At 37.2% G+C, this 24,622-nt stretch overlaps 2 protein-coding genes across 3 annotated transcripts in view; one reads left to right on the plus strand and one right to left on the minus strand.

Annotated features, from left to right (window-relative positions):
- Positions 1 to 919, plus strand: part of RFC1 (replication factor C subunit 1) — a 33,342-nt gene extending 32,423 nt beyond the window's left edge. For both annotated transcript variants that reach the window (XM_041402834.1, XM_041402835.1), the window contains exon 25: positions 383 to 919. In XM_041402834.1, the coding sequence (XP_041258768.1) occupies positions 383 to 484 (102 nt within the window). In that variant the 3' untranslated portion in view covers positions 485 to 919. The remainder of the gene's footprint in view (positions 1 to 382) is intronic.
- Positions 920 to 1,130: 211 nt separating this feature from the next.
- Positions 1,131 to 24,622, minus strand: part of WDR19 (WD repeat domain 19) — a 38,110-nt gene continuing 14,618 nt past the window's right edge. The window contains exons 18-36 of the mRNA XM_041402832.1: positions 23,932 to 24,042; positions 22,223 to 22,332; positions 21,056 to 21,113; positions 20,685 to 20,831; positions 20,490 to 20,572; positions 19,189 to 19,272; positions 17,988 to 18,134; positions 17,433 to 17,557; positions 15,696 to 15,808; positions 14,754 to 14,822; positions 14,317 to 14,394; positions 9,928 to 10,024; positions 7,734 to 7,858; positions 6,995 to 7,076; positions 6,181 to 6,331; positions 4,728 to 4,851; positions 2,937 to 3,013; positions 2,154 to 2,274; positions 1,131 to 1,464 (exon numbers count right to left, since the gene is read on the minus strand). Coding sequence (XP_041258766.1) covers positions 2,160 to 2,274; positions 2,937 to 3,013; positions 4,728 to 4,851; positions 6,181 to 6,331; positions 6,995 to 7,076; positions 7,734 to 7,858; positions 9,928 to 10,024; positions 14,317 to 14,394; positions 14,754 to 14,822; positions 15,696 to 15,808; positions 17,433 to 17,557; positions 17,988 to 18,134; positions 19,189 to 19,272; positions 20,490 to 20,572; positions 20,685 to 20,831; positions 21,056 to 21,113; positions 22,223 to 22,332; positions 23,932 to 24,042 — 1,896 coding nt within the window. The 3' untranslated portion in view covers positions 1,131 to 1,464; positions 2,154 to 2,159. The remainder of the gene's footprint in view (positions 1,465 to 2,153; positions 2,275 to 2,936; positions 3,014 to 4,727; positions 4,852 to 6,180; positions 6,332 to 6,994; positions 7,077 to 7,733; positions 7,859 to 9,927; positions 10,025 to 14,316; positions 14,395 to 14,753; positions 14,823 to 15,695; positions 15,809 to 17,432; positions 17,558 to 17,987; positions 18,135 to 19,188; positions 19,273 to 20,489; positions 20,573 to 20,684; positions 20,832 to 21,055; positions 21,114 to 22,222; positions 22,333 to 23,931; positions 24,043 to 24,622) is intronic.

A 24,622-nucleotide genomic window follows, 5' to 3' on the forward strand; every position in this document is an offset into this window, starting at 1 on the left:
AGTGTGGACAAGTCTAAGTTACTTCCATCCATTGTTTTATGCTGGACCAAAGCGAGACATCATTCTAAATCTAAAATTCTGCATTCAGCTCCAAAACTTAGTAATATTTTAAGTGTTGATGAGGATGGTGCCAGTGGCAAGGAGCCACCACAGGCCTGTGCCTGTGGTTCCTACAGATGACAATTCTAGTAATACCTTTGTAGCTGTCACCAAATGGGAACCCTTAAGACTCAATATGGTAGCCTGTACTCTCCATGGCATTTAGAAACTTCACACCTGAAAGGGGAGGGAAAGAGGTGGCTGTTTCCTTAACACTGACTGCATTTTGACTTAAAACTTCTGTCAGCTGGATTTTAAACTGTCTGTATATTTCTATTTGTAGCAAAAAAAGGTAAAGTCTTCCAAGCTGCCAAAAAGAGAGAAAAATGAAGAAACAACAAAAAAAGAAGGGAAGAGAAAAGAGAAAACAAGACATTTAGAGTAAAACCTTGCTTTGGACATAGCTTTGCGTATCTAACTTCTGCCAAGAACATGAAACAGATCCATTGCTGCTGCTGGGAAGGCAGAACCAGTGCGTTGAAAATGCTCCTCTTATAGAGGTGCTGTAGCTCTTGTGCTCTCAGCCTGCTGTGCTTACTCCTGACATGGTATATGTTACAAGCTATAACTGTCCTTGTGCAACAGACACCAGGTGCGTGAACATGCTGAAAATGTCATGCTTAGTTACCTGGCATTTCTGCTGAGTCTTCCTACGACTTCACTGCTTTTTTTTTTAATATAAATCTCCTGACATTATGGGGTGAAGTCTTGTAAATAGTACATGATGCAAAAACCCCATACATAAATGGCTTATTTGTACATTATAGAAATTAAGCAGTATATAAAATTACAATAAAATGTTTCACAGGACTCTTTTAAAGCTTTGGTAAATTCACGGAGTGTTCTGTTCTGTCTCCCTCCTTTATTCCACAGTTTTGTCTTTCCTTTATGTACATGATGTAGCATTCCTCTTTTCCACAACTTCCCTTTTGTTCAGTTAGAGACACAGAAAAGCAGTGAGGGATTTACTTCCATAACTTGACTAGTCTACTTGCATAAGTTACATCTTTAATCAAAACCAGAAAGGAATATTTAAAGAGTAAAAAATGTTTAATTGAAAATATTTGTAACAGTTCAGAACTGATACTGAAAAAGAAGACAGTAGGGAGGTGGTTTTTCTTCCTGCTACTCCCATTACAAAGATGGCCCCATGGTTTGTCTTTGGTGCAGATGAAATGCAGATTTTGTTTGTAATAATTATCAGTTTTATTACTACAATAAACCAAAGTACAAAATTTATCAAAAGCTAAATAGTTACATATATCACAAAATACAAGTGACATGGCTGTTATTAGGCCTGGGGAAGAGATGACTGATGTAGTGATAAGAGCTTCCCTTGCTGCTTGCCAGCCAACACAAGCAGTTCTGGAAATAAAGAGAGGTTGTTAATTATATTCTGAGATACTGTGAATAGCAGATCAGGAAAAATAAAATAATCTAAAACTTCTCCCAAAGAACTTGAATGCATTACTGTGACCTACAGCTGAGTTTTCACATAAGGTATTTGCAATAGTAAATTGCAATTATTGAAATTATTAACGTGATTGAGGAACATTGTTAATTTTCAGTTACCATTTTTAAAAAAGAAACCTAAGTCCTGGATCTAAGTCTTTTGTTATAGACAGGGCCAAGCTCTCATTCTTACAAGGATGAGTATTTCAGGCCAATACTTGTTGCTGTTATCCTGGGGTAGAGTCTGTTAAATAGTCAAGTTAAGATCAGGTAACCTGCATTTTAGATTTGCTCCTTCTAGTACCCCACTTGCTCTCTCTGCCGTTCCCCCTACACTTAAACCCGTGCTGGAAGAGCTGGAGAAGTTTGGATGATGCTGAGATTTTCACACTGTTCTCTGTGCTACTCAAGCACACCTGGTGTTCAGGAACATGTTCCAAACCACAACAGCTTGTGGATGTTAATGTAGTCATAGGGGTAAACTGAGTTAAAGCACAATTTAACAACCAGGTTAGTTGCAGCAGCAAAACCTCACTAGGAAAAACTCCAGAAGTGCCTAGAATGAACCCTGTTAAGTAAGAAGTACAGACTGTGGGCCATACCTGAATTTACTGGTCCTCATCCTCTAGTTTGAGGTACTCTGTGCAGTCATTTATTTTCTTAAGATCAGCAGTGTTAATCCTTTCTGAACACATGGGACACACATTTTCAGTCTGTAACAGGCTGTGTTAAAGGAAGGGTAACTGGTCAAAAGCAAATTCTAACATTTTCCAAAGGAAGTTGGGCCTGAGGCACAATGCCTAGACCAGAGATCTGACCAGTGCCTGTAACAAGTGCAGGACAGAGCCGTGGCTGCTTCTGTCTGCATTTTCAACATTTGAGAATCACACCAGGAAGGCAGCTGCTTGCATTTAAACATATAACAAGGGAGGTTTTAGCAGCTCCTGAGTTCCTGACATTGGAACAGAGCTATCCCATCCCATTGTCATGTGTGATTATCAGGGACAAGACATTATTGCTGTCTTAGTCTGTACCCAATTCTATGTGCACTTTGTTTTGGTGATTTCTGGTGTGCCTGTGTTCCTGCCCTACCCCCGTATCAGGCTTCTTCCTGGACAGAGCTGAGAACTTACACAAGCTCACCATCCATTTTCATTACTGTTCCTGTTGGAGCCCTGCATTACTGGCCCAATTCTTTTATCATATCCTATCATTTTGGTCAACTTTGAAGCAACGTTCTGTGAGTGTCTAAGATGCAACTACCAAGTAAGGGGAATTCCTCTTCCACCCAGCCCAGCTGCTATATGTTTTTAGTACCAAATGATCCATTAGCTGCTAAAATATGAATAAATGGAATACTGCAATAGAAAAAAATCCCAACTTACCTTTTGAATTCTGAGTAGAGGGCAGGAAAGTCACAGTGCGGGCAAACTGTCCAGTCATCACGCACCATGTGCCGACCCTGCACACAGAAACTGCAGGTAACTGAGGGGCAAGTGCTGCCCAGCCACAGAGCATTTACTTTTGGACCTGCTATTATGAGAAAGTCTCAGCAATGGAGTTCTAATATCTTGAATTAAAAGCCCCACACATGCGTTACTGTAGCTTGATTACTGTGTAGATTCTGTAACTAGAAAAGGAGCTCTCAGAGATGCAGTGTCATCATTTGCATTCCTCTTTTAAAAATGGAAATCTGGGCTTATACTGAATTACAGTGTTTAAAATTCTTCTCGTTTGGCAATTCTAGAATGCTACCTGTAGATCTGTATCCAGAGCTGTACCTAAATCTACTGGCATTTTTGGAGTTGTATATGACATACCAAAAATGCCCCCAAAGCCACAGCACCTGAGCCCAGTAGGTCACATCCAGCACTCATCTGTGAGCCTGCCTGGCCCTTGCCTCTTTATTTTATCTTTTTTGCTACAGTTTACTAGTTTACTTTTGATAGAACGAATTTGTATGTATCCTTTTAATACTATAAAAACTCAGCAGCACTTTGAACTATACGGAGAGATTTATACTCTAATATGATATGCAACAGCAGACTGTTTTGACACTGACTCTCATTAGATATCTGAAAGTGCCACAGTCCTAATGTCTACAAACACTGTGACATAAACGGTGATCAAGATGGAGCCTAAATAAATATTGTGTAACATACATTAACATGTACATTGTGTTTGGCTCATAAAGTTATATTTAAAACCCTTTGTTTTCCTAAAGATATTATTTCTAAAGTATACCTGTCATCTTATTCTGCTAAACCAATACAGCAAGAAGACCCCCACATAATGGATATTAATTTTTTTGTGAGATTTACATCTTTAGTTTTAATAAAGAATGTTAACTCTAACATTTGTTTCCTGTTCAAGTAAGTTCTCTTTTTTCCCTGCAATTTTACTGGGTTCGTATGACAATTCATGTGAACCCAGTAAAAATTGTGTTAGTTATACAGTAGCTGTACAGTAACATCCACCAGGAATGTATGCCATCTCTACCTTTTCAGTACACTCTAAAGAAACAAAAAATATTAGAACTTCTCATTTCTGTAGGGATGAGTAATGTAAGAAATTCTGAGGTCACTGCCTGAAGTGGGCATTGGCATTGGGTGTGCTTAAAAATTGCCCCAAACAGCTTTTTGAAGTTTTATTGGTTTTTTTGGTTCAGTTGGTTGGTTTGTTTTTTTAATTTTTTAAATTTTAAGGCTTGGAACTTCGGGGAGGTGAGCTGTGCCCTCCACAAGTTCCTCTACATGGAAAAGGAAAGACGGACTTCCAGTTCTCTGAGCGCTAGAGCCCCTGGGCAAATTGCTGAGCTGGGAAGGCATCAGCACCACGAGTCTATGTTCTCCCAAGTGCACCAACTGCACCCAGTGTGTGTGCTGGGGATTCCTGGTGCTGCACCTGCTTTCTCAGGAAGCTGAAGTCTCCCAGAGTGACTTCATGAATTTACTGGCACCCTCAAGTGCCTGCTACTTGTAAGGTGGCAAGTGAAGACACTCTTAGGATAGTCAAAAAGAGATTTGGCAACAGATGAGAAAACATCTGCATAAATGCATAAAAAGATCTAGCTTGGATCCACTAGCAAATTGAAGAAGTTCAAATGAACTTCTTTTTAGAAGGGAAGGCAGCTTTGCCTTTACTGTCACAGTGCAGAAAGCACAGCAGACACTCACAGTTGCAATGCAGTATGGAAGGTTGTTTTTACAGCTGGGACACAGAAGTTCACACTCTGGGAGTTGGAAAGCACAGTAGGGACAGGCTGTTGTTGGCTCTTCTGTCTCAGTTGTGTCCCGACGTCTAAAACACAGATACAGCTGTGAATAAAACCCTCAAGCTGATTGAACTCAACAAAGCTGTTTTACAATACCTTTGATATTTAGCAAGTATTTTTCCTTTGAGTTAATTGCATAGCTTCCAGCTGCTATTTTACATTTTATTAGCTCCTTCCTTTTAACTATCACCCAAGCTTCAACACAATTATGTCAACTCAGAAATAATAGGTAATTTTTCATTTAATTAGAAACGCCACCACCTTTCAAAAGGTGTAACTAATCCTAATACTTTATAAGATTTCAAAACTCAGGGTCTATAGGTATTGACTATAAAGCTATGGTTTCTCTGTTTTAGAGTTTTTCTGTGGCAGGACCACAAAGAATGGGAGTACCAAAACTGGCTTCCTGATAGGATTATACAGCTTCTAACTGTCTCCAAAAAGGCAGAAGAGTTGGTAAGAAGAGTTTCAGAGAAACACCATATAAATCAGTTTCCATAAAAAAACCTATGTAAGCTGAGACTCTTCAGGTCCTGAAAAGATAGATAACTGATAGAAGGGAAATAAATAAAACATGGAGATCTTTAAAATCATAAATGACACAGAAAAGAGTAGATCTCTCCCAAGAGGAAGACTACAAGGCCTTAAACTAGCTTTTACACAGTCTTTGCACAATGGAACTTGTTGTAGGAATCAACTGTCATTAAATATTTAGAAGAGTTTAAGCAGAGAGATTGGATAAGCTCATGGAGAGCTTACAGACTTCTCAAATAAATACCTAAACCACCAGTATGAGCTCAGCAAGTCCCTGAGCCTTGGTTAGGGACTAGTAGAATAAATGACTAAAGTGTTATATATGCTTGCCCTGCTCTTCTACAATTACCTGTGCTTCCTCCTCTGGCAGAAAATACTGACTAGGATCAAAACAAAACTTCAGATAAGGAAGAATACATCAGGAATTCATGTATTTTATTTGCCCTCCCATTCTTTTTTATTTTAGCTATTTAGTCATCTGAATCCCATAAGAGCACAATGCTGCTGCTGTAGTAGCCAAGAGTTTGGCTATGGATACTGAACTAGAAACCAACTAAACCTGTGTGGCTGCACCTGTGTGTCTGTAGACAGAAGATGGAAAACACTGTTGCTGGTTAGGAAGCATTTTAAATGCATGTTGCATTTAAGGCTCATCACATTTAAAGGAAGTCTTTAAATCTCAGAGAAGGGTGGAAAATGGTTCTTAGCCTTTCAACTATAAGACAATGAAATAATGTGAAAACAGTCTACAGGCTTTACTAGCAAAAACAGCATTGCAAATAAAGCCTTGAAATTATGTGCATTTGATTAACATTACTCACCTGACCATTGTTTCAATTTTCTTTTTGTATTTTGGATCTATTTTACTCCGATATTCAGGTCTCATCAACATAGCAGCAAAACTGAAGGCTGAGTTTTTCAACCCTGCTCGGTGACACTCAATCACAGCTGAAGTCAAGATTGGCACAATATCTGTAACAGAATGAAACAATGATGTCAAATATTTATTTACCAATAATAATGTTTAAAACCTTCAAGCTAATACAGTTTAAAAAAGTACTGATGGAAAAGATTATTTTTCTTCTTTGTTATGGTACACAGTTGCACAATTTGGGGCATGCCTGGAACCATATATAAGAAAACCATGGTTTCAACTCTCACTGCCTCACACTCCTGAAACTCAGCATGGCAGCAGGAATGTTCTGATTTTAACCATTTCTCCCAAATCTTGTCGGCACTCTTTAAAGCCAAAGTTTTAGTCTACATTTTCCATGTACCCAAAAATAATTAAAAAAAATTATTTAAAAATAGTTTTAAGAAAAATTTTTTTGAAATTTTTAATTAAAATTTGGTGATGAAGTCCCAGAACCAGTCAGTTCATTACACACAGTGCTGAGACCGTGTGTGGCTGAGACTGCTCAGTACTGCAGTAAAATGAGGACAGATTGAAGTGCTGGTGAGGATCCCATCCTGGAGGCTGTGTATGGAAGAGCTGCCTGGAGGAGGATGCAGAGCACACTGTGCAGTTACACCCTGTTGTTGCCCACAGGATCACAGGGGGGGATGAACCTTGCAGTGCAGTGCTGGTTACTGAGCTGCCCTGCAGAGCACAGCTCCTCTGCTGTCGGCACTTACGTGATGGGAACTTGCTGATGTTGTTGGCTACGCGTATAAGCATCCGTGCTCCCTTCAGGTGATCACCACGTTTCACGTGAATCTGCAAGGCAGCAAACAAACCACATTTACTGCAGCCCTTGGAGAGTAATTCCTGCAGCCTGCTCTTGGCACTCATTCACCCTGCTGGGAGCTGCATGCCAACAGCTCCTTCATCAAACTGAGCAGAGCTGGACTACAGAAGAGACCAGAGACCTCAGCATGGCTCTTCCCCAGTCTTTCTGGCCTTCAGCCCACCACCTGCAGCTCTTGCCTCACTGCTGGTAGAGAGAGGGAGGCCAAAGCTGTCTGTAGCAATGGATACTCTGATGGGCATCCATGGGTTAAAGAATAGAAATCATTTGAGCCCCTGCTTAATTCCATTTACAGAAAAACAGTGATCTACTTATGGATAATAACCTCAAATACAACAATAACAATAATAAATAGTTGTAGCATAGTATTTGTAAGCATGAATGCAAAAGAAAACAGGAAGCCACATGTAGTTTTCAATTATTCAGTATTTAAAAAAAGAATATGCCACTCAAAGAGGCAGGAACAACTATGGATTGTCCTCCTGAAGCTTGCTGTTAGCATGCACTTGGATTCTGTGATACAACCTATACAACAACATAATTTATGGACAGAACATCCATAAATACCATTCAATAAATCAGACACTGTGCAACTTGCACAGAAATTCAATTTCTCACTTCCTTACCTTCACTAAAATATAGCTGTGTAGAATCATAAGGTTTGTAGCCATCTCAGAAGAAATTTTAATCTTCTGGGTCTTTAACTCTGAATACATACTGAAAAGGACATCACGTGCATTTCGATAGTTTCCTTAAGAGAACAAAAAACAACAATTAACAGTAAATTTAATTTTTTATAACAATATCTTTACTAATGAAATATAGGGAAGATGAAGTTATGCTGATCCTTTGAATAAAACCATTGCATGACAATTTCTTTGGAAAGCCACAAGCAGTTGCTTGTCACAGTATCCTAAACAATATCAGCCAGGAAGTTAAAAAAATTACTCTAGGAGAATTAATCTAAACAGTAGCAAATACATATGATGGCAATTTAATATAATGAACTTTATAAGTGGAAGATGTTTTTAGAGCATTTAAAAAGTTTTTTGTTTTTGTTCTTTAATGTCAGATATTCAAAAGCTACTTTTTAAATGTTAATTTAGTTACTTTAACTTGATCATTTGCTTTGGCAACTCCTTTTCTCTACAACCAAACCCAAAACCTGTCAAAGGATAGTTAAAGTTTAAATGTTACTACACTAGGTTATACTGTTTCAAGGTTATGATGGAGGATTGTCCTGAAACCACAGGATTTCATTAAATTATCAATGTAGCTGAAATCAAGTAGTGTTTTGAAATTACTCTATTCTTAAGTTGTTTTTTTCTTTTTTTGTTGTGGGGTTGTTTTGCTGATTGTTTTGGGATTTTTTGTATTATTAGAGGCTGAGAAAGTCATACTCTTTGCAGCTGGAGGCATTTAAAGGAAATTCTAGTTATTTCAGCAAACATTCTCCTTTGCCTCCCTGTATTTGTCTATCAGCAGATGTTTTCACTCTGCAGAGCAATTTGTAATGTTTTGTTATACACTACAATTGAACAAACTGTGAAATTTGTGTGAGACAGCTAAATATCCCTTCAGAATTAGTTGCTGGAAAACAACATTATTCTTTTATATTCTATTATTTCCTCTCAGTATAATACAGTCTCTTAAAATCACGTGATTACATAAAAACAACTTCAAGGAAAACTGCACTTAAAATGGCATTCCCAAAGAAAAATACCAAGCAGTATGACTTAAATATTATTATTAGATGAATTTTTAAGTAAAGAACAAACTATATTGGTGCAAATTTCACAGTCAAGCTCACTGAAATCTGCTGAAGGAAGAGGGTGCTGATGTAAAACTGCCTCTCCAGAAGAAACAGTTACTGCAAGACTTAATGAGACAAACACTGTGCTTCTTATTACACTGTTGGAGAACACATTTATACTACTAGGGAATATAAATACACAATGGGATACTGCATTTTAGATACAAGTTTTCAGATTCAGAGATGCTAATAAATATTTAAACCCTTGAGCCTTTGCATTTCCTGCTTATATAATTAGCACAAATATATTATTCACTTCTATGATGGACTGGGAGATTTACTTGCCAAGGGTTTCAGAGGTTTTTCCACTCCTTAGCCCAATGCTGAGGAGCAGCCAAGGAACAGCCCATAAATGTTAATTTGCCTGGATTATTCCCAAAACTGCTATTTTTCCTTTATAGATTTTTCTTTTACATAATTGAAATGAAAAGCAAGCAGTGTTATGGTAGGGTTGTTACCATGGCTACAGAGGAGCGTGAATAATGGAGGTGGCAGCTATTTTGCTTCCAGCCCTCTCTCTTCTTATGTTTTTCTAACTTTAGCAACCCATTACAAAGGAAAACCAAGCTTAAAGTAAGCATATGTCTGATCCTTCAACAGAAATCAACTCCTCTGCCCATTTTCCACTGATAAAAGATCAGTACCAAACCAGAAACCGTATGCAGAAATGGCAATTCTATGACCTGTGATAGACAGAAAGGTGAAGTCACAGGCTGTCTTAATCATCACTATGTTTACTTGAATGTAATAACACAGATATTTTCCATATCACATACACATATCTGTGTAATAACACAGATATTTCTTCCCCAATATTTAATATACAGGTGATAGTCCACAGGTTTTCCCCAAGTCTACTTTCAAATGCAAAACTGAACTTGAATATAATTAAAAGCACCGGTACATGTCTTCTCTAAGTAGAATCCTACACAAAACACAGCACCCTAAGTAGGGTACCTAAGGAGGCAGCATGAGAGATGCCATCACATCAGAGGAAACAGACTTACCTGAACACTGCTCCTCCCTGGCAATTATTATGGCAGTTCTGGCAGCATCTCGGTGCTGCTTCAGGGCCATGTACAAGCGGAACAGGTACTTGGCATCCTGAATGAAATCATGCAAAAGCGATTAATACTGACCAAATTCATACTGCTGTATTCCCTTTCTTGACTTGCTCATCCCACCACCACATTCTCCAAAGAAAGCAGACAAGCTTGCTTCATGAAGAGCTCTTTGTAAGAGCACACTGCAGCTATGCCACAGCCTCCTGCAGGGCTGGCTGTTGCCCAGGCACAGAGCACCCATGCCAAGGGCCCGAGGGAGTCCTGGCAGGTGCTGGCCAAGCCCTGGCAGGAGGGATGCACAAAGCCACAGACCACAATGCACATGGAGAGTTGTACAGGGGCAAACCGAACAACTCCAGCTGTGTGGGCATTTATGGTGTCAGAAAAGAACCCAGGGACTCCTTTGAGAAACAGAAGTCTTGCCAGAAATGCTTAAATTGCGTTACGGATCTAGATGCAGACACTGCTTGGTGTGCATGCAGATGGCAAAATCAGGCCACTAATGAATGTATTGTTCTGGGACCAGATGGTGGATATCAAAGAGAGCTAATAAATTGAAAATTAGGGGACAACCAGCTAATAAGATGCATAAAATTTATAATTTGCTACACCAGGAATTTTTTGTAATTATATAACTCAAGAATGGCAAATGCAAATTAATGAAATAATTTAGAAACAAAACTAAAAAAGAAGATGGCAATATTGTAGAAAACAAACATGAGTTCTATTTTTGTAAGTGTACTCAAATGTCTAGAAGACTAGTAAAAAAAAAAACTACCAATAAGAGAAAGAAGAATTGGTCTTTGATAACAAATCAGAGTTGGTTTGGTTTTGAGAAAATTGGGATTGAGAAAATCCTCAAGAAGTAATTCCTAAAAATACAAAATAAAATATCATAATAGAATAAGTAAATATTAAAAATATTCTATTTATTGCTCTTAAAGAAGTATAAAAATAAAAAACTAAATAAAATGACCTTGCTTATGTTGAAAAGGAAATAATAAAGGAAATAATAAATAATAGTGATTTCTAAAATGGGGTCAACAAAAAATAAAGCCTGTACATGATAATCTTATAACTGATAAATTTGGATTAAATTAAGCTAAATATTGTATATAATGGTATGGTTCCAACTTAAATGTACAAATGAAAAAAAAAACAAAAAACACTGTCAACTTTATTGAGAGCAAAAAAATCCAAGGCAGCTAATTCTGCAATATTAGTAGTAAATCCAAACATTTAACATGTGTCTTCTATGTTAAAATGGTATAAAAATTACTACAACAATAATTGTATCAATCAATGTTGTATTATTTTCTGGAATGCTGTTTGGGTTTTGTGTGTAAGTCTCAGATACAACAAAAAAACCCAGAAATTCAAGGAAAGAGAAATATTCAAGATATAAAGATATTTCCTTGTAGAGAAGATGACTGCTAAGGTTTCATTGTACTTAAGCAAAGAAAAAAATAAAAACATCACAGAAATAAAAGCAAGAGAGAAAGAATAGCACACAGAAAGAGAAAAGAGAAGACAAAATCTTTCTAACTTGAAATATAAGGAAAAACTTTAGGTGACCAAAAGTAATTACTGTTCAATTAATGATGGAGCAGAATATTAAGTAACACATGATCAAAAGGTTGACCATCATAAGAATTGTAACTTAAGAACATTGAAATAGTTATTTGGGTAATAAAGTAACTGCAACTACTTGTATTAACAGATATTATTTATCCACTGTAAACTGCCTTTAAAGGAAAAATTGCTATTCCCTTAGTGGGGTAAACAAAAAATCAGTAAAATAGTGGGTTGTGACATAATTCTTCCCAACTTCTGACATCATCTAATGGCCACAGATGGCAATTCCACTGATGATTAGCAGAAAGCAGCACTGCTTCCCCATCCGGGCTGCTTCTCCCCTTTCTTCTGCTTCAAGAAAAGATCCTGTCCCAGCATGGACCAGTGGTCCTTTATGGTATTTGCCATGTTCCTAATTATATTTGACTTAAATAGTATATTTTAAATAATTACCCCCCCCCCCCAAAAAAAAAAAAAAAAAAAAAAAAGAGAAGAGAAAATAGAAAAATGTCAAAGTAATTCAAGAAACATTAGTCCAATGTTTTACTTTCATACTCCTACCTTTAAAATCAGTAAGTTAAAAAGCAGAAAATACAGGAAAGAATTTTCTAATACAATACATTTCCTAAGGTCTTTGGAAAATTTATTATTGCAATCTGATTTGATATTAGATATTCATAATTTTAGTTTAATTTTTCTTTTTAAATGTACTCAGAAAATATGCACACAGAAAACAGCAGAACCTTGCTAGTTAATGTTCCCTGAAAGAGCGCACATTACAAATTCAGAACATATGTTGAAATTAACAAACACAACAGTTGACATAATCAGACATCTAAGAAATAGTTTATAGTCAGACATAGCGTAGCAAAATTTTGGTAAGCACAATAATTTTGATAATATGACACTTCATTGAAATGCCACACAATTGTTGGCTGTGAAAGATTTAAAGCAATCAGCCTGCTGTCAGTGATGATCTGGTTTTGAAGATCAATGCTTGAAATGATGAGCAAGTTTCTGCTGCATGGCTACTATTAAATTCACTCTTACTTTCAGCTTTACAAAAATGCCACAACATAGAAGCTTCTATTTTCTAAAAACAATAATATCTTGCTTGATAAATTCAAGAACAGTCTCCATAGCATAATGAAGATAATGACTGTTTTTAAAGCAAATATGTATGATTGGATAAAGTAAAATTTTGTTACTCACTGAGAGAGACTATGGTAGATTGGATTAAAGCATTCAGAAGAACAAGAGCGAGCTTTTAAATAAGGAAAACAAAGCTCTGCACTGAAGTTCAAAACAATGTTAAATATAGCAGTAATGGCATTCAAAAATGTCCTAAATCTTTTCTAAAATCTTACAATGTCCTCACTATGGAGATCATACTGTAGCTCACTTCCTTTACCCAGTCCCATGGACTTCTTTGAATGAGGCAGCTAGACTGCTGTTCTGAGAAAAGAGACTGGATGCTACAGTTTCTCTCTGCCCAACTTCCAGCATAAATATGAAATTAGTCTTGCTTACACTGGTACTGCATAGATTTTTCATTCAGTGCCTCCAACAGCTTAATTCCATTTGGGTTCTTGCAGTTGAATTATTTTTGTTTTGCCATGTTTTACTTCTCTCATAATTTTACTGAAGTTCACATTTCATATTAAAGGTAAAGTAAGAGGTAAATAATAAAGAGACAGAGGTTTGGTTTGGTTCTCATTTTTTTACCTTTCACAAAACAAAAGTTCACTTGGCCATCAAATGCCCAATGTTTCTAAAAGTCTAAAATCTCAAACCCTTAATCCATACAGGGAGGAAAGCGTTTCCAACTTCCTAACAGAATTGTAAATCACAGCTGTAATATTAGGGGTGAAATCAATTCACTGCACTGGGCCCGTCATCCCCATAATTACCAAACCTTACTGCACTCAGCAAGGCATAATTTATTCTTCCATATACATCATATTGCACCTGACTGTGTTTACCATGACTTTGTATGAGACCCTAAATTCCTTGACTAAGCAATTGATAGCAGACTGCAGCACCCTCAACCTGAGATCTGGCTTTCCCCATTTAGCTCACATTCCAGGTCTGCTGTAACAGGCAGTAAAACCTCAAGTGGTTCAGCCACTTAATTCCATGAACCCAATTCTGAATACGACTGAACAAGCTCTATTATCGTCAACAACATTCAGAAATCAAAAAGGAGCTGCTGATTTCTGAAATCTGTCTGCAACATTTTATGCCTTACACTGATGTTGAACACAAGAACTATCATAGCCTGGTCAACCTTGGAGTTTTCACCTGCATCTCCTACTTTGTACCTTACTTTCTTCCACTGCAGAAGTCGGACAACTCTGCTCCTGCAGGAAGAGATCAGTGCTGTAGCTCATCTTGAGACATACAGATGTTGACTGTCCAGCTGGGAAAGGCAACAGCCAACTGGGAAACTGGCAACAACAAACAGCTACCTTTTCTCTCTTACTCTCACTATGAGCATTAATTTGGACCTCCTCTGTTCAACCACCTGCTTTCATAAAGATGACTGAAGATGACTGTATCTAAGATAGTTGCTTCCTTTCTTATATTTCTGAATCTGGAGTTACTGGGTGAATAACTCATGGAATGATCATACAAGTCTTGCTCCTTAACGAAAGCTAAAGCAGAGTCTATGCCTACTAAGAATTTTAGGAGAAAGTAAGCTCAAAATATCTTGTAGCACAGAAATGTGACACAATAGCAGTGATAAAAATATAATACCTGGGGCATGCCATCCCCCTCTCCCATAAGATAGTCAATCAGCTGATTTGTTAGGGCTTCATCTTTTGCCCGTCCCACCTATTAAAAAAAAGACACAAAAAATTATGATATGAAAGAAGAAGAGAAAAATAACTTACTTATAAGGAGCCTTTTGATAAAGCACTGACACTGGATAGATTTAGAACATGATTTTTTTAGTACTTTATGTTCAAACCAGATGATTATTTGGTGTATCAGCTTTGACATGCAGCAGTTTGTATTTATTTTCTAATGTGTTGAGATTTTTCGACATGTTTAGATATCTTCTTTACTGATACAGTTTTCCTTCTATTTGCAACCTAACCAAACACACTCAGTGATGCTGGGAAAATGTCATAGCACTGAAGGTAAAATTCTTAAAAAGATGAAGAATATTTTGTTTTAACAAAGTTGCTTACTGTTTCAATTGCCATTTCCATAGCCAAGTTATCTTCTGTGCTTGGACTTTGCAAGAAGTGCCTTAATGCCTAAAATGATACAGAAGAAAAGTTAAAATTGCGATACATGAAACTCATCCTAATTTTTATCAGGTTCTCTCTCTCTACGTTTTGATAAGACAAGTGGCACACTGAATGCTTATCTCAACTACAGAGGTAGCAGCTGCTCTTACAGATACTCATGCAAGAAGTAACTGAGACTTCGCCAGATTCTGGTGTACATTTCACTGACTGTGAAAGATGTGCACAGCAATACGGTGAGAACAAATTAATGATTAATGTAATTAATGTCACAATGTGATTAATCACATAATATTTTTAATGTCATGGACCTTCCATTCCGCAGCTGAAGGAGCTGTCGTCTACAATGGCCATAATTTGCAAAAATCAGTCATATTTTTTGGTATGTGTTCAGTACACAAAAGTCAAACATTTAACAAGCATCAGTTCACAGACTTGTAACTGATCAAAAGTGTGTCAATCAACATACTTCAATTAACATATTTTCTCTTTTTAAAAAAAGTTTCAGTTAGGGCATGCTACAGCAATTAAATTAATTAGCTACTCTGCAACCAAGTCTCCACTGAAAGCCAATGAAATGTAAATAAATTGCTGCTGCAGATCACGATGTTCAGAGGTTCATTGACAATAGTCTATCACTGATTCACCTCAAGCTTCTACTGCTATGAAAAACCTATGTGCATGGCAATGTGTTATTCATGGAACACAGCCTAGATAACTGTAAATGTAAATAGTTTGCTTACCTTCTTTACCCTTTAAAAAGAATATCAGTATGCCATTGGTTAAGACACTTAAAATGTAATATGAACTTTCCTGAAGACGGTATTTTGAACAGTTTCCATAAGCATTTAACTTTCACTGGCTTATCCTTTAAGTACTGACCCGTCCATATTGACCACACAGCAAGAAAAATTTCCCCGCCTGAAAATGTTTCTTTTCTGCTTCAAAATAGAGTGCAATGCTCTGATAATCTTCATTGGTAGTACTTTCAGAACCTGTAACAGACACATCTGAGTGATGGCACAGTATTCTTATTAAATAAAGACAAAGACCCTACTGAATGAATATATTCCTATTCTACTCTGTTTTTCTACTGACATTCAAAGAAAACCAAAGCAGACAGACTTCAATTACGTCTTACACATTTTTTTACTATTTAATCAGACTAAACAGACATTAGGACCTAATAACATAGTGAAATAAATGTTTCCACAGGTCTTACACCATAACAAGATTTCTGTTTTTCACAGAATCACAGAATAATAGAATGATTTGGGTTTGATGGGATCTTAAATATTATCTAATTCCAAGCCCCCTGCCATGGGCAGGGACACCTTTCATTAGACCATCTTGCTCAGAGTTCCATCCAAGAGTTCCATCAGAGTTCCATGGCCTTGCAACCCTTCCAGGGATGGGACATCCAAAACTTCTCTGGGCAACCTTTTCCAGTGCTTCACCATGCTCACAGTAAATAAAGTTTTCCTAATATCTAATCTAAATTTCCTCTCCTTTAGTTTAAAACCATCCCCCCTCATCCTGTCACTACATTCTCTTCTAAGAAAGCATAATGAAATGGCATTGCTATGATCTGATAATGAATTTTTCCATCATGTCCAGGCAACAATAAAGCAGGGCAAGTGATGATGAGATTATCACCTGAATCACTTTCACAGTTTCAGAATATGGAAGCACACTTGTACAAAGCAAGGCTATCAGGGACAATGCAACCATGTGGTAGCAGGGAGTACTACTTAAGTTTTCTGACCAAGACTCCATTCTGTTGTACACATGTAAAACAAAGGCAGCCACTACTCCAAAGATAGTTTCAAATTCCTTTTCTACCCACTTAGATTACAGCTTGAGACATCCTATTTTGGATAGAAGTAAGAAAGCATAAGGAACTGTAGAACAATTGTGGCCACCTTGACAATCATCTGCAACCATACATATACAAGCTAACTGTTGCCAAGCTTTTATAACCTTCACAATAAGAAATCAACATCTAAACAAAGAGATTAACTGAAATTATGAGAATTTGGGAGATACACATGTGGAGCTGATAGGGCACTCTTCAAAGGTGCCTCACACAAATGGAAACTATAAAATTTGGTGCAAATTGACAAGGTGGACTCTGACTTGGTGGCCTAAGACAAAAGTCAGCTTCTCAGTAACATCTCCTTTCCATTTCTCACTGAGACAAGAGGAGGCCATGAAGGGTCTTAAAGAGTAGAAAAGGAAAAAAAGTGACATGTAAGAAAAGAGCTGGAACCAAGCGAAAAGGAAAAGGGAACAAAAATCAAGAACTGTACCACTGGAATGCTCCATTTTGTATCAAGGTCAAAGACAGGGATTTCTCAATGGGCACAAAAAAATAGTCTAAATGTTTTATCTCTATGGAAAAAAATCTGTAGGACAGGCAAGATTTGAAAACCAAGGAAATAGCAAAGCTGAAAGCAAAGTCTGGCTTGTAAGCCTGAAGTACACACGTTACCAAATCTGGGCACGATGACTGGAAATGGGAAACAAAACTAAACACCCATTGTCTTATGATTTCAGACTGGTTAAAATTAACCTAAAGAACAGCAAAACAAAAGCAAACTATGAGCATGGAATACTCACTGATGATATCAGCATAAATCTCCATCTTGTTGTGCTGTTGAGCTAATGTGAAAGCTTCATTATTACACTTGGACATTATCAGGAACTGGATGGCAGAACCATAGTCACCAAGCCGCAGAAAGAATCTAATCAGAGTGGCAAATTAATACCTTAGTACTAATTAGCTTAATGAATACATCGAATGTTTTAGGAATATAGTACATAATGTACATACAAATATGACACACTTCTAATCCATTTTGTATCTTGATTGTTTTAACGAGGTTCCTGAAATTAACTTAGTATAAATAATACAGAATGGCAATTTTTTATTATTGTCTAAATGTATTACTTCACATTAATGTAATTTTACTCAGAAAGCCAACAAGAACAAAAAAAAAAAAAAAAAAAAAAAAAGTACTATTTAGTTGTCCAAATCTTAGAGAACTCGAATCAATTAACTGAATTACACAGCCACTAGCCAAGCATCAATAACCAGAGTCTAATATGTTAGCAAGCTTCATAAATTCCCAGTAGATATAGACTTCTTTTTAATGTGCATAACAGGATTGTTACCTGGCCACCATCTTTGCTCCTTCAAGAGATTGTGTTTCTCTCACAATATTAACAGCCTTTTCAGGATTATTTAGGTGATCCAAATATAGTCGAATTACACTATCCCATTGCTTTGCATGTTCATAAGCTATCACAGCTTCCGTGTACCTGCAAAATAATGGTTCCACATCAGTTGTTTTAACTTTGTAAATAATCCTTTATAATATGGTGTGAAGGAAACAAAGTACTTTATTTCTGTGAGATTACTTTGTGGCAACTTCCTTTCAGTTTGCATGTAATTGCATTGTTCTGCATTTACTATATTCTTTTTAGTTTCTATTTCATTTTCTCTGAGGAGAATGAAAAGCAGAGGCAACAGAAAAATGTCTACCACAATACTATTTTTGACCTACTCTGCCAGCATTTCTTTTGCTATATATTAAAAACAGTTAATCTCTTTTATATGAAATCCCTGGAGAGCAAGAGAACAATAAAAACCAAATGTGATAGTGAGGTGTACAATTTTAAAAATAAGGCCTCTTTTCTGTGCTGTAGACAAGATCAAGACATTTCTCATTCTTTCACTATGCAATTGACAGAAACAGAATTTTCTAGACCCATCAATGCAAACATTGAACTCTGGTGCTGTTTAATATTTTAAAGTATCATTATTCTGAAGCAGTTTACTTACAGTAAGGACTAGGAGGAACTACATTGTGTGATTAAATATAACCCATCTGGGGCTTTCACTTCAGCTAATAACTTTGCATTATTATTATGCAAGTGCAGCCATTAAGATATACCAATAATTTGATTCTACAATTAAAAAACTTCTTTCATGATTATTCTCCCTTTGAGTGACCTCTAAGATCACAGCTAAAGAGTTGTTAGAAACAAACCGAACTTGAATATTCTGCTAAGTGGAATGATGTTCAGTACTTTAAAACTTTTGATGATTTTTGTTAGAAAGATATTAATGTTTAGACAGGAAAACAATTAATTAGAAACACATTTTTGATACCAGATGAATGTCCTTAATGTTTCAAATCTTCAATACACTAAGTGTAAACTTAAGCTTACTTATTTTAGAATCCATTTTCACAACACTATTTTATGCAAGTTTCAGTATGTGTTTTAATTTATTTTACAAAAACACTAATGTATAATAATAACAACAATAGCAGTAACATGTTTTATATTAAAAAAGAGCTTTCAAAAGTACCTGCCATCTGCTTCCTTGGCCTTTGCATATTGTAGGTGAATCTTTGGAGATGAAACCTGAGGAAGAAGTTCACCAACCTTTACCCTAGAAAGATAATAGCTATTTAATAAATACAGTTGGTTCCAAATTTTCTCTGGTAAAACTGGCATATTTATACCAACACAGAAAAGGAGTCTGAAGAAACTGATCATAATGGATAAGCTTTGACATAATTTTAATATTTTCAAAAAGTTGCACTTTGTAAGAAGAAAATTACAGATTGCTTTATGAGCATACAGGCCTTGAAGGCAGTCTCTTCTCTTGAAGTCTGAGGTGTACAAGCATAAGAAGTGCTAGACCAACAATTTTTAGCTCTGGTGTTCTTGGATTGACCAACAGAAGAAGCACAGCATTAAAACTGTAACTTCAAAGATCTGTAAAAACCAGCAAACTAAGCAGCTGGCCTTTCAGGACAAAGGATATGAGAGACTCAAGAGAGACTGACCTTAAATCTCACCTCTCTGACTAAAAGATGGGCATTCTTCAAACTAAACCCTCCCTCTGCAAGAGTAAAGCTTGTACCTCCCACCTCCCAAATCAAGATCATCATTAGATGCAAGCTACTCCCCTTAACCAAGCGCTCTCCTGGCTCATTTTGAGACCACTGACAATTCTTTGATGGAATAAAATTTTCATTTTTCAAATAAATGCACATAATATTCCAACCTAATATTTACAGCACTCACATGAAAGAGGTCTTACTCAACTGTCCAATTGGTTCCTAATGTGAGGAGTCCATAAAATGTAATTAGGCCAAAACTGAGCCCCTAAATCTCTCAGAAAATTTGACTTTTCCAACAGAGACTTCACAACAATCAAATTAACTTAAAAAAAGAAAATTATGATACTGGCTACTCTTGAATCATTTCCAACTGTCCAAATACTCAGACTCAGCTATGCATGATATAAAACTAAGAAATCTAAATAATTAAACAGTAACTACACAAATATAATTACTATATTCAGTGTGCACTAAATTCAGTGTGGATGTGTGCATGTGCACATACCCACAAAGGACTTGAAACTGAAGGAAACTTAAAACATAACACGCAAAAAAAGGAAAAAAAATATTTCCCATTTACAGTAAGACTATATTAAAACAACATAAATTTCTGAGAGAATCTTTCAGCCTGAATTTGGAACAATAAAATCAATGAAACATAGTTAATGACGCATTTGTGGTATTCAGAGAATCAATCTTTTCCAAAAAGTACCCCAGAAAGTCCTCTGAAATATAACATTTCCCTGAAACCTGTACTTACCAGTTTTTACACCGGATGTATACTGATGCTGCCTTGTCATAATATTGTCCCTTTTCATAGAGCTGAGCAGCTTCTGAAAATTGCTAAAATATTGGAAACCATTAAAATATAATTTCTAAATTAAGATCATAAATAAATTACTAACCTAGTGAAATCACATATTCAGCCTTATCTCATATTAACTCTCTTGAGTACCTTCATATTCTCCAGAATAGCTCCACAGTCTCTTTTCAGTAACCTACTGGGATGTTTCATGGCCTGGTTCACCCCTCGACGGACATCTCCCATTCGAATGGACATTTGAGCCACTCCAGCAAGGCAAACTTCATCGTGTTCCTGGTACTGGCAATCAAATGAAAAGCAGTAACTACAGATTACACATTAGAAACACCAGGTCACAAAAGCAACAGTAACCAAAGCACTGAAACAAACTAACAAAATATTACAGACTTAATAACACTTCATTTAGAGATGAATTTAAAATCTGGAATTCAAATGAGATTGAAACACAACAACTTAATGTATACTGTGACAGTACAATTCTATCATTACTAAAAAGGAGTTACCTTGTTGTTTCCAGTGATTCCCTTCTCATAATGTGCCAGAGCATTAACATAATCACCCCTAAAAGAAAACTGGAAGTTACACAGACAAGTATTTTTAATAGGAAGAGATGTTTGCCTTCCTACGACTTTATGCATGCATTATGCATGTATCTCTCTTGAAGTAGACATAACGACTGCATAGAAGGTTGTGAGGTGTGCGAGAGGTGGACAGTTACACAGAATGTCATGACACTTCCTATGGACTTAATCAAGCTCTTAGTCAAAGAGGCAATTCCATCTCTCAGTTCTGTTGGACAGGGACCAATAAATCTCCCTTGAAAGGGGGAAAATAGAAATCCCTAGAAATATCTTTAGAAATAATGTATCTGCAAAATACACCTCAATGGTCTCAGCTCTATTCAAGATTTTTCTGGAAGACAAATGAAGTTAATCTTTGAAATTACTTATAATTTCTGCAACACAAAATCAAAGGCAATTTTTTATCCGTGAAGTATATTCAGAACTCAAGTTCCATATGGTTGCATTGCTTCATCTGTGTCCATTCCTCCCTTTCTGCGACCAGCAAGTGTTCTCTCTCAATGCCAGGTGTACTGCCAGGGGAGGGAGTTGTCCACAAACTATTAACAGGTAAGTTTTTCCTCTTAGATATTAAACGGACCAGGTTTCATCTGGGAAGAATTAACTACTAAACAGACTTTAAAATCATGTCAAATGATTAACACCTTCTGTCTTTCAGGGATTTGCAGTCTTGAAATTTGACACACCTCTACCTAAATGATTTAAGAAAATAAAGACTTAAAGACATTTAAAGAAAGACAGGCAAAAGGCATGGCTTTCATACAATGTAAGAAGTGTTAAATGGTTTTGACTTTCTCTATTTTCCAAGCACTTGCCTGCACCAAAGTATTTATTTAGTAGATGATATTATATTTGGCACTACCAGTGGCAAAGAACCTACATATACTAGAATTAGAACTATGATTTACTAACATGTCTCTAGCATGAAAGATTCCTTGCAAAACTCCTCTTCCTCATACTAGAGCTGCAAGACCTCACTGAATCCTCTCTCAGCAATGCAGTCATCTGAACTATCTCAATTCTGTGTTTTCTATTGAGCATCAGTATTGGTTTACTATTCTTACACTACAGCCTTACAGGAGAACTTACATGAATTCAAGCTGCACTGCATATTCCTTTGATATGAAAGGGATTTGGTCAGGGGCCAGACGCTTAGCCAGCTGCAGTGCTCTGTCCCAGTGCTGCAAGTCTTTTCGCATCTATTAACAAAGAACAGTAACATTTTCTGATGCAAGTATCAAACTTGGACTTCTACTCTGAACTTTAAATTATTCTAATAAATTATACAAATATTGAGTTAATATTCTAGAAAGATCCAGACAATTTGAGAGACGTTCATCCTGAAGGAAGGTCTGTTAGGTTGACCCTGGAAATGAAAGGCCTGTCAGACCTTTCAGTGCCTGGTAAAATTATGGAAAAGATTATTCTGGGAGATATTGAAAAACTCTTCAAGGACAATACAGTCATTGGTCACAGCCAGCACAAATTCAAGAGAGCAAAGTCCTGCTTGACAAAGTTTATTTCCTTTTATTATAAGGTAACCCACCTAGCTGATTGAGGACAATCAATTGATGTAATCTTTTTGACTTTCAGTAAAGCTTTGAATGTGGTCTCCTAAATTATGTAAAATGTCCAGCCCACAGCTGAATAAACACCTCAGGGGATGGGTGAGCAACTGGGTCACAAGTCAGACACAAAGGGTTACAGCGAATGGGGAGACATCAGACTGGGGACTTGTCACTAGTGGGGTTCCACAGGGCTCCATCTTCAGCCCTGTGCTCTTCATGAATGAACGTCTTCACAAATGACTTGGACTCAGGACCCAAAGGTATAATAAATAAATTTGCTGATGACACTAAATTGGAAAGAGCTCTTGACTCCCTCAAAGGCAGGGAGGCCCTGCAGAGAAACCTTGCCACATTAGAGGGCTGGGCACTCACCAACTGTATGAAGTTTAACAAGGGGTAGTGCTGGACTCTGCACCTGGGACAGAGCAACCCTGGATGTACAGACAGACTGGGGAATGAGATACTGGAAAGGGAGCGGGGGGTCCTGGTCCATGATAAATTGAACATGAGCCCTGGCAGCCAGGAGGGCCAACCCTGTCCTGGGGGCATCAGGCACACCATCACCAGCCAGGCAAGGGAGGGGACTGTCCTGCTCTGCTCTGTGCTGGAGCAGCCTCATCTTGAATATTGTGTGCAGTTTTGGGCACCACAATATAAGAAGGCTCTAAAGCTATTAGAGAGTGTCCAAAGGTGGCCAGCAAAGATGGTGAAGGGCCTTGAGAGGAAGTCATATGAGAGGTGGCTGAGGTCACTTGATCTGTTCAGCCTGGAGGAGACTGAGGGGAGATTTTGTTCCCTTGTGAGGGGAAGAGGAGGGGCAGATACTGATCTCTTCTCCGTGGTGCCCAGATACAGGCCCCAAGGGAACGGCCTGAAGCTGTGTCAGGGCAGTTTCACATTGGGTATCATTCAAGAAAAAGTTTTTCACCCAGAGGGTATTTGGGCACTGGAACAGGCTCCCCAGGGCAGCGGTCACAGCACCAACCCTGACAGAGTTCCAGAAGCATTTGGACAGTGCTCTCAGGCACATGGTGTAACCCATGGGGTTGTCCTGTGCAGGGCCAGGAGTTGGACTCAATGATCCTTGTGGTTTCCTTCTAATTCAGGATAGTCTATGATTCTAGTCACACAATGGCAAGATCAAAACCACAAAAGGAAATAATTATTGGAAGCTAAAATTAATCTGGAAACAAAACCAGCAGAAAATATATACACATCTTAAACAAATACCTCAAGGGCAGCAATAGGACAGGAGGATGCCAAATACAAATCCTGAGCCAGATTAAAATCACTAGTAAACATTGCAAGATGTCCTGCTAAAAGGTTGTGGTCTTCTATTCCCTGTAGAAAGACATAGTAGGTGCAGAGGTAGTCCAAAAGAAAATAAATACTGTATAATTGATAATAAATACTGTATAATCTTACAATTTCTAGTAAGAAAAATAAAGCAAACCAGTAAAACTAAATATCCTTACATTTTACAATGATGTGTATTGGATTCTAAAAACCAGAACAAGCCCTCATGTGCCACTACAGCTAACACTGTCTAAAATCAGCAATTTGCAGAAGTATAATTTTAAGGTACTATTTCACTTTTAGATGCAGAGATGCAATCTGGTTTTATTTTTTATTTTTTTAATAGCAGTCTTCAACATGTTCTCAAAAATAACAAAAGGAAATAAGAGCCTCCCAGTGCCTGAGACATGAATATATTCTGCTGTTCTCAAGCAAATGCAGAAAGAAGTACTGTGCATTACAGTAGAGACTGCAACCACTTCAAGAGAAAACCAAGCAAACAGTCTGTAGTTTGGACACTTTATCCTCTATATCCCTTGAAAGCAACTCAGTTTCTGTTTGAACAAAAACAATCCCTTCACCCTACAAAAAACCCCCAAGAATTCAGCAATTCTTAAAGAGGAAT

This window comes from Onychostruthus taczanowskii, unplaced genomic scaffold (assembly GCF_017590055.1).
Source record: "Onychostruthus taczanowskii isolate IOZ18803 unplaced genomic scaffold, ASM1759005v1 scaffold2, whole genome shotgun sequence".
In the NCBI taxonomy this organism is placed as follows: Eukaryota; Metazoa; Chordata; class Aves; order Passeriformes; family Passeridae; genus Onychostruthus; species Onychostruthus taczanowskii.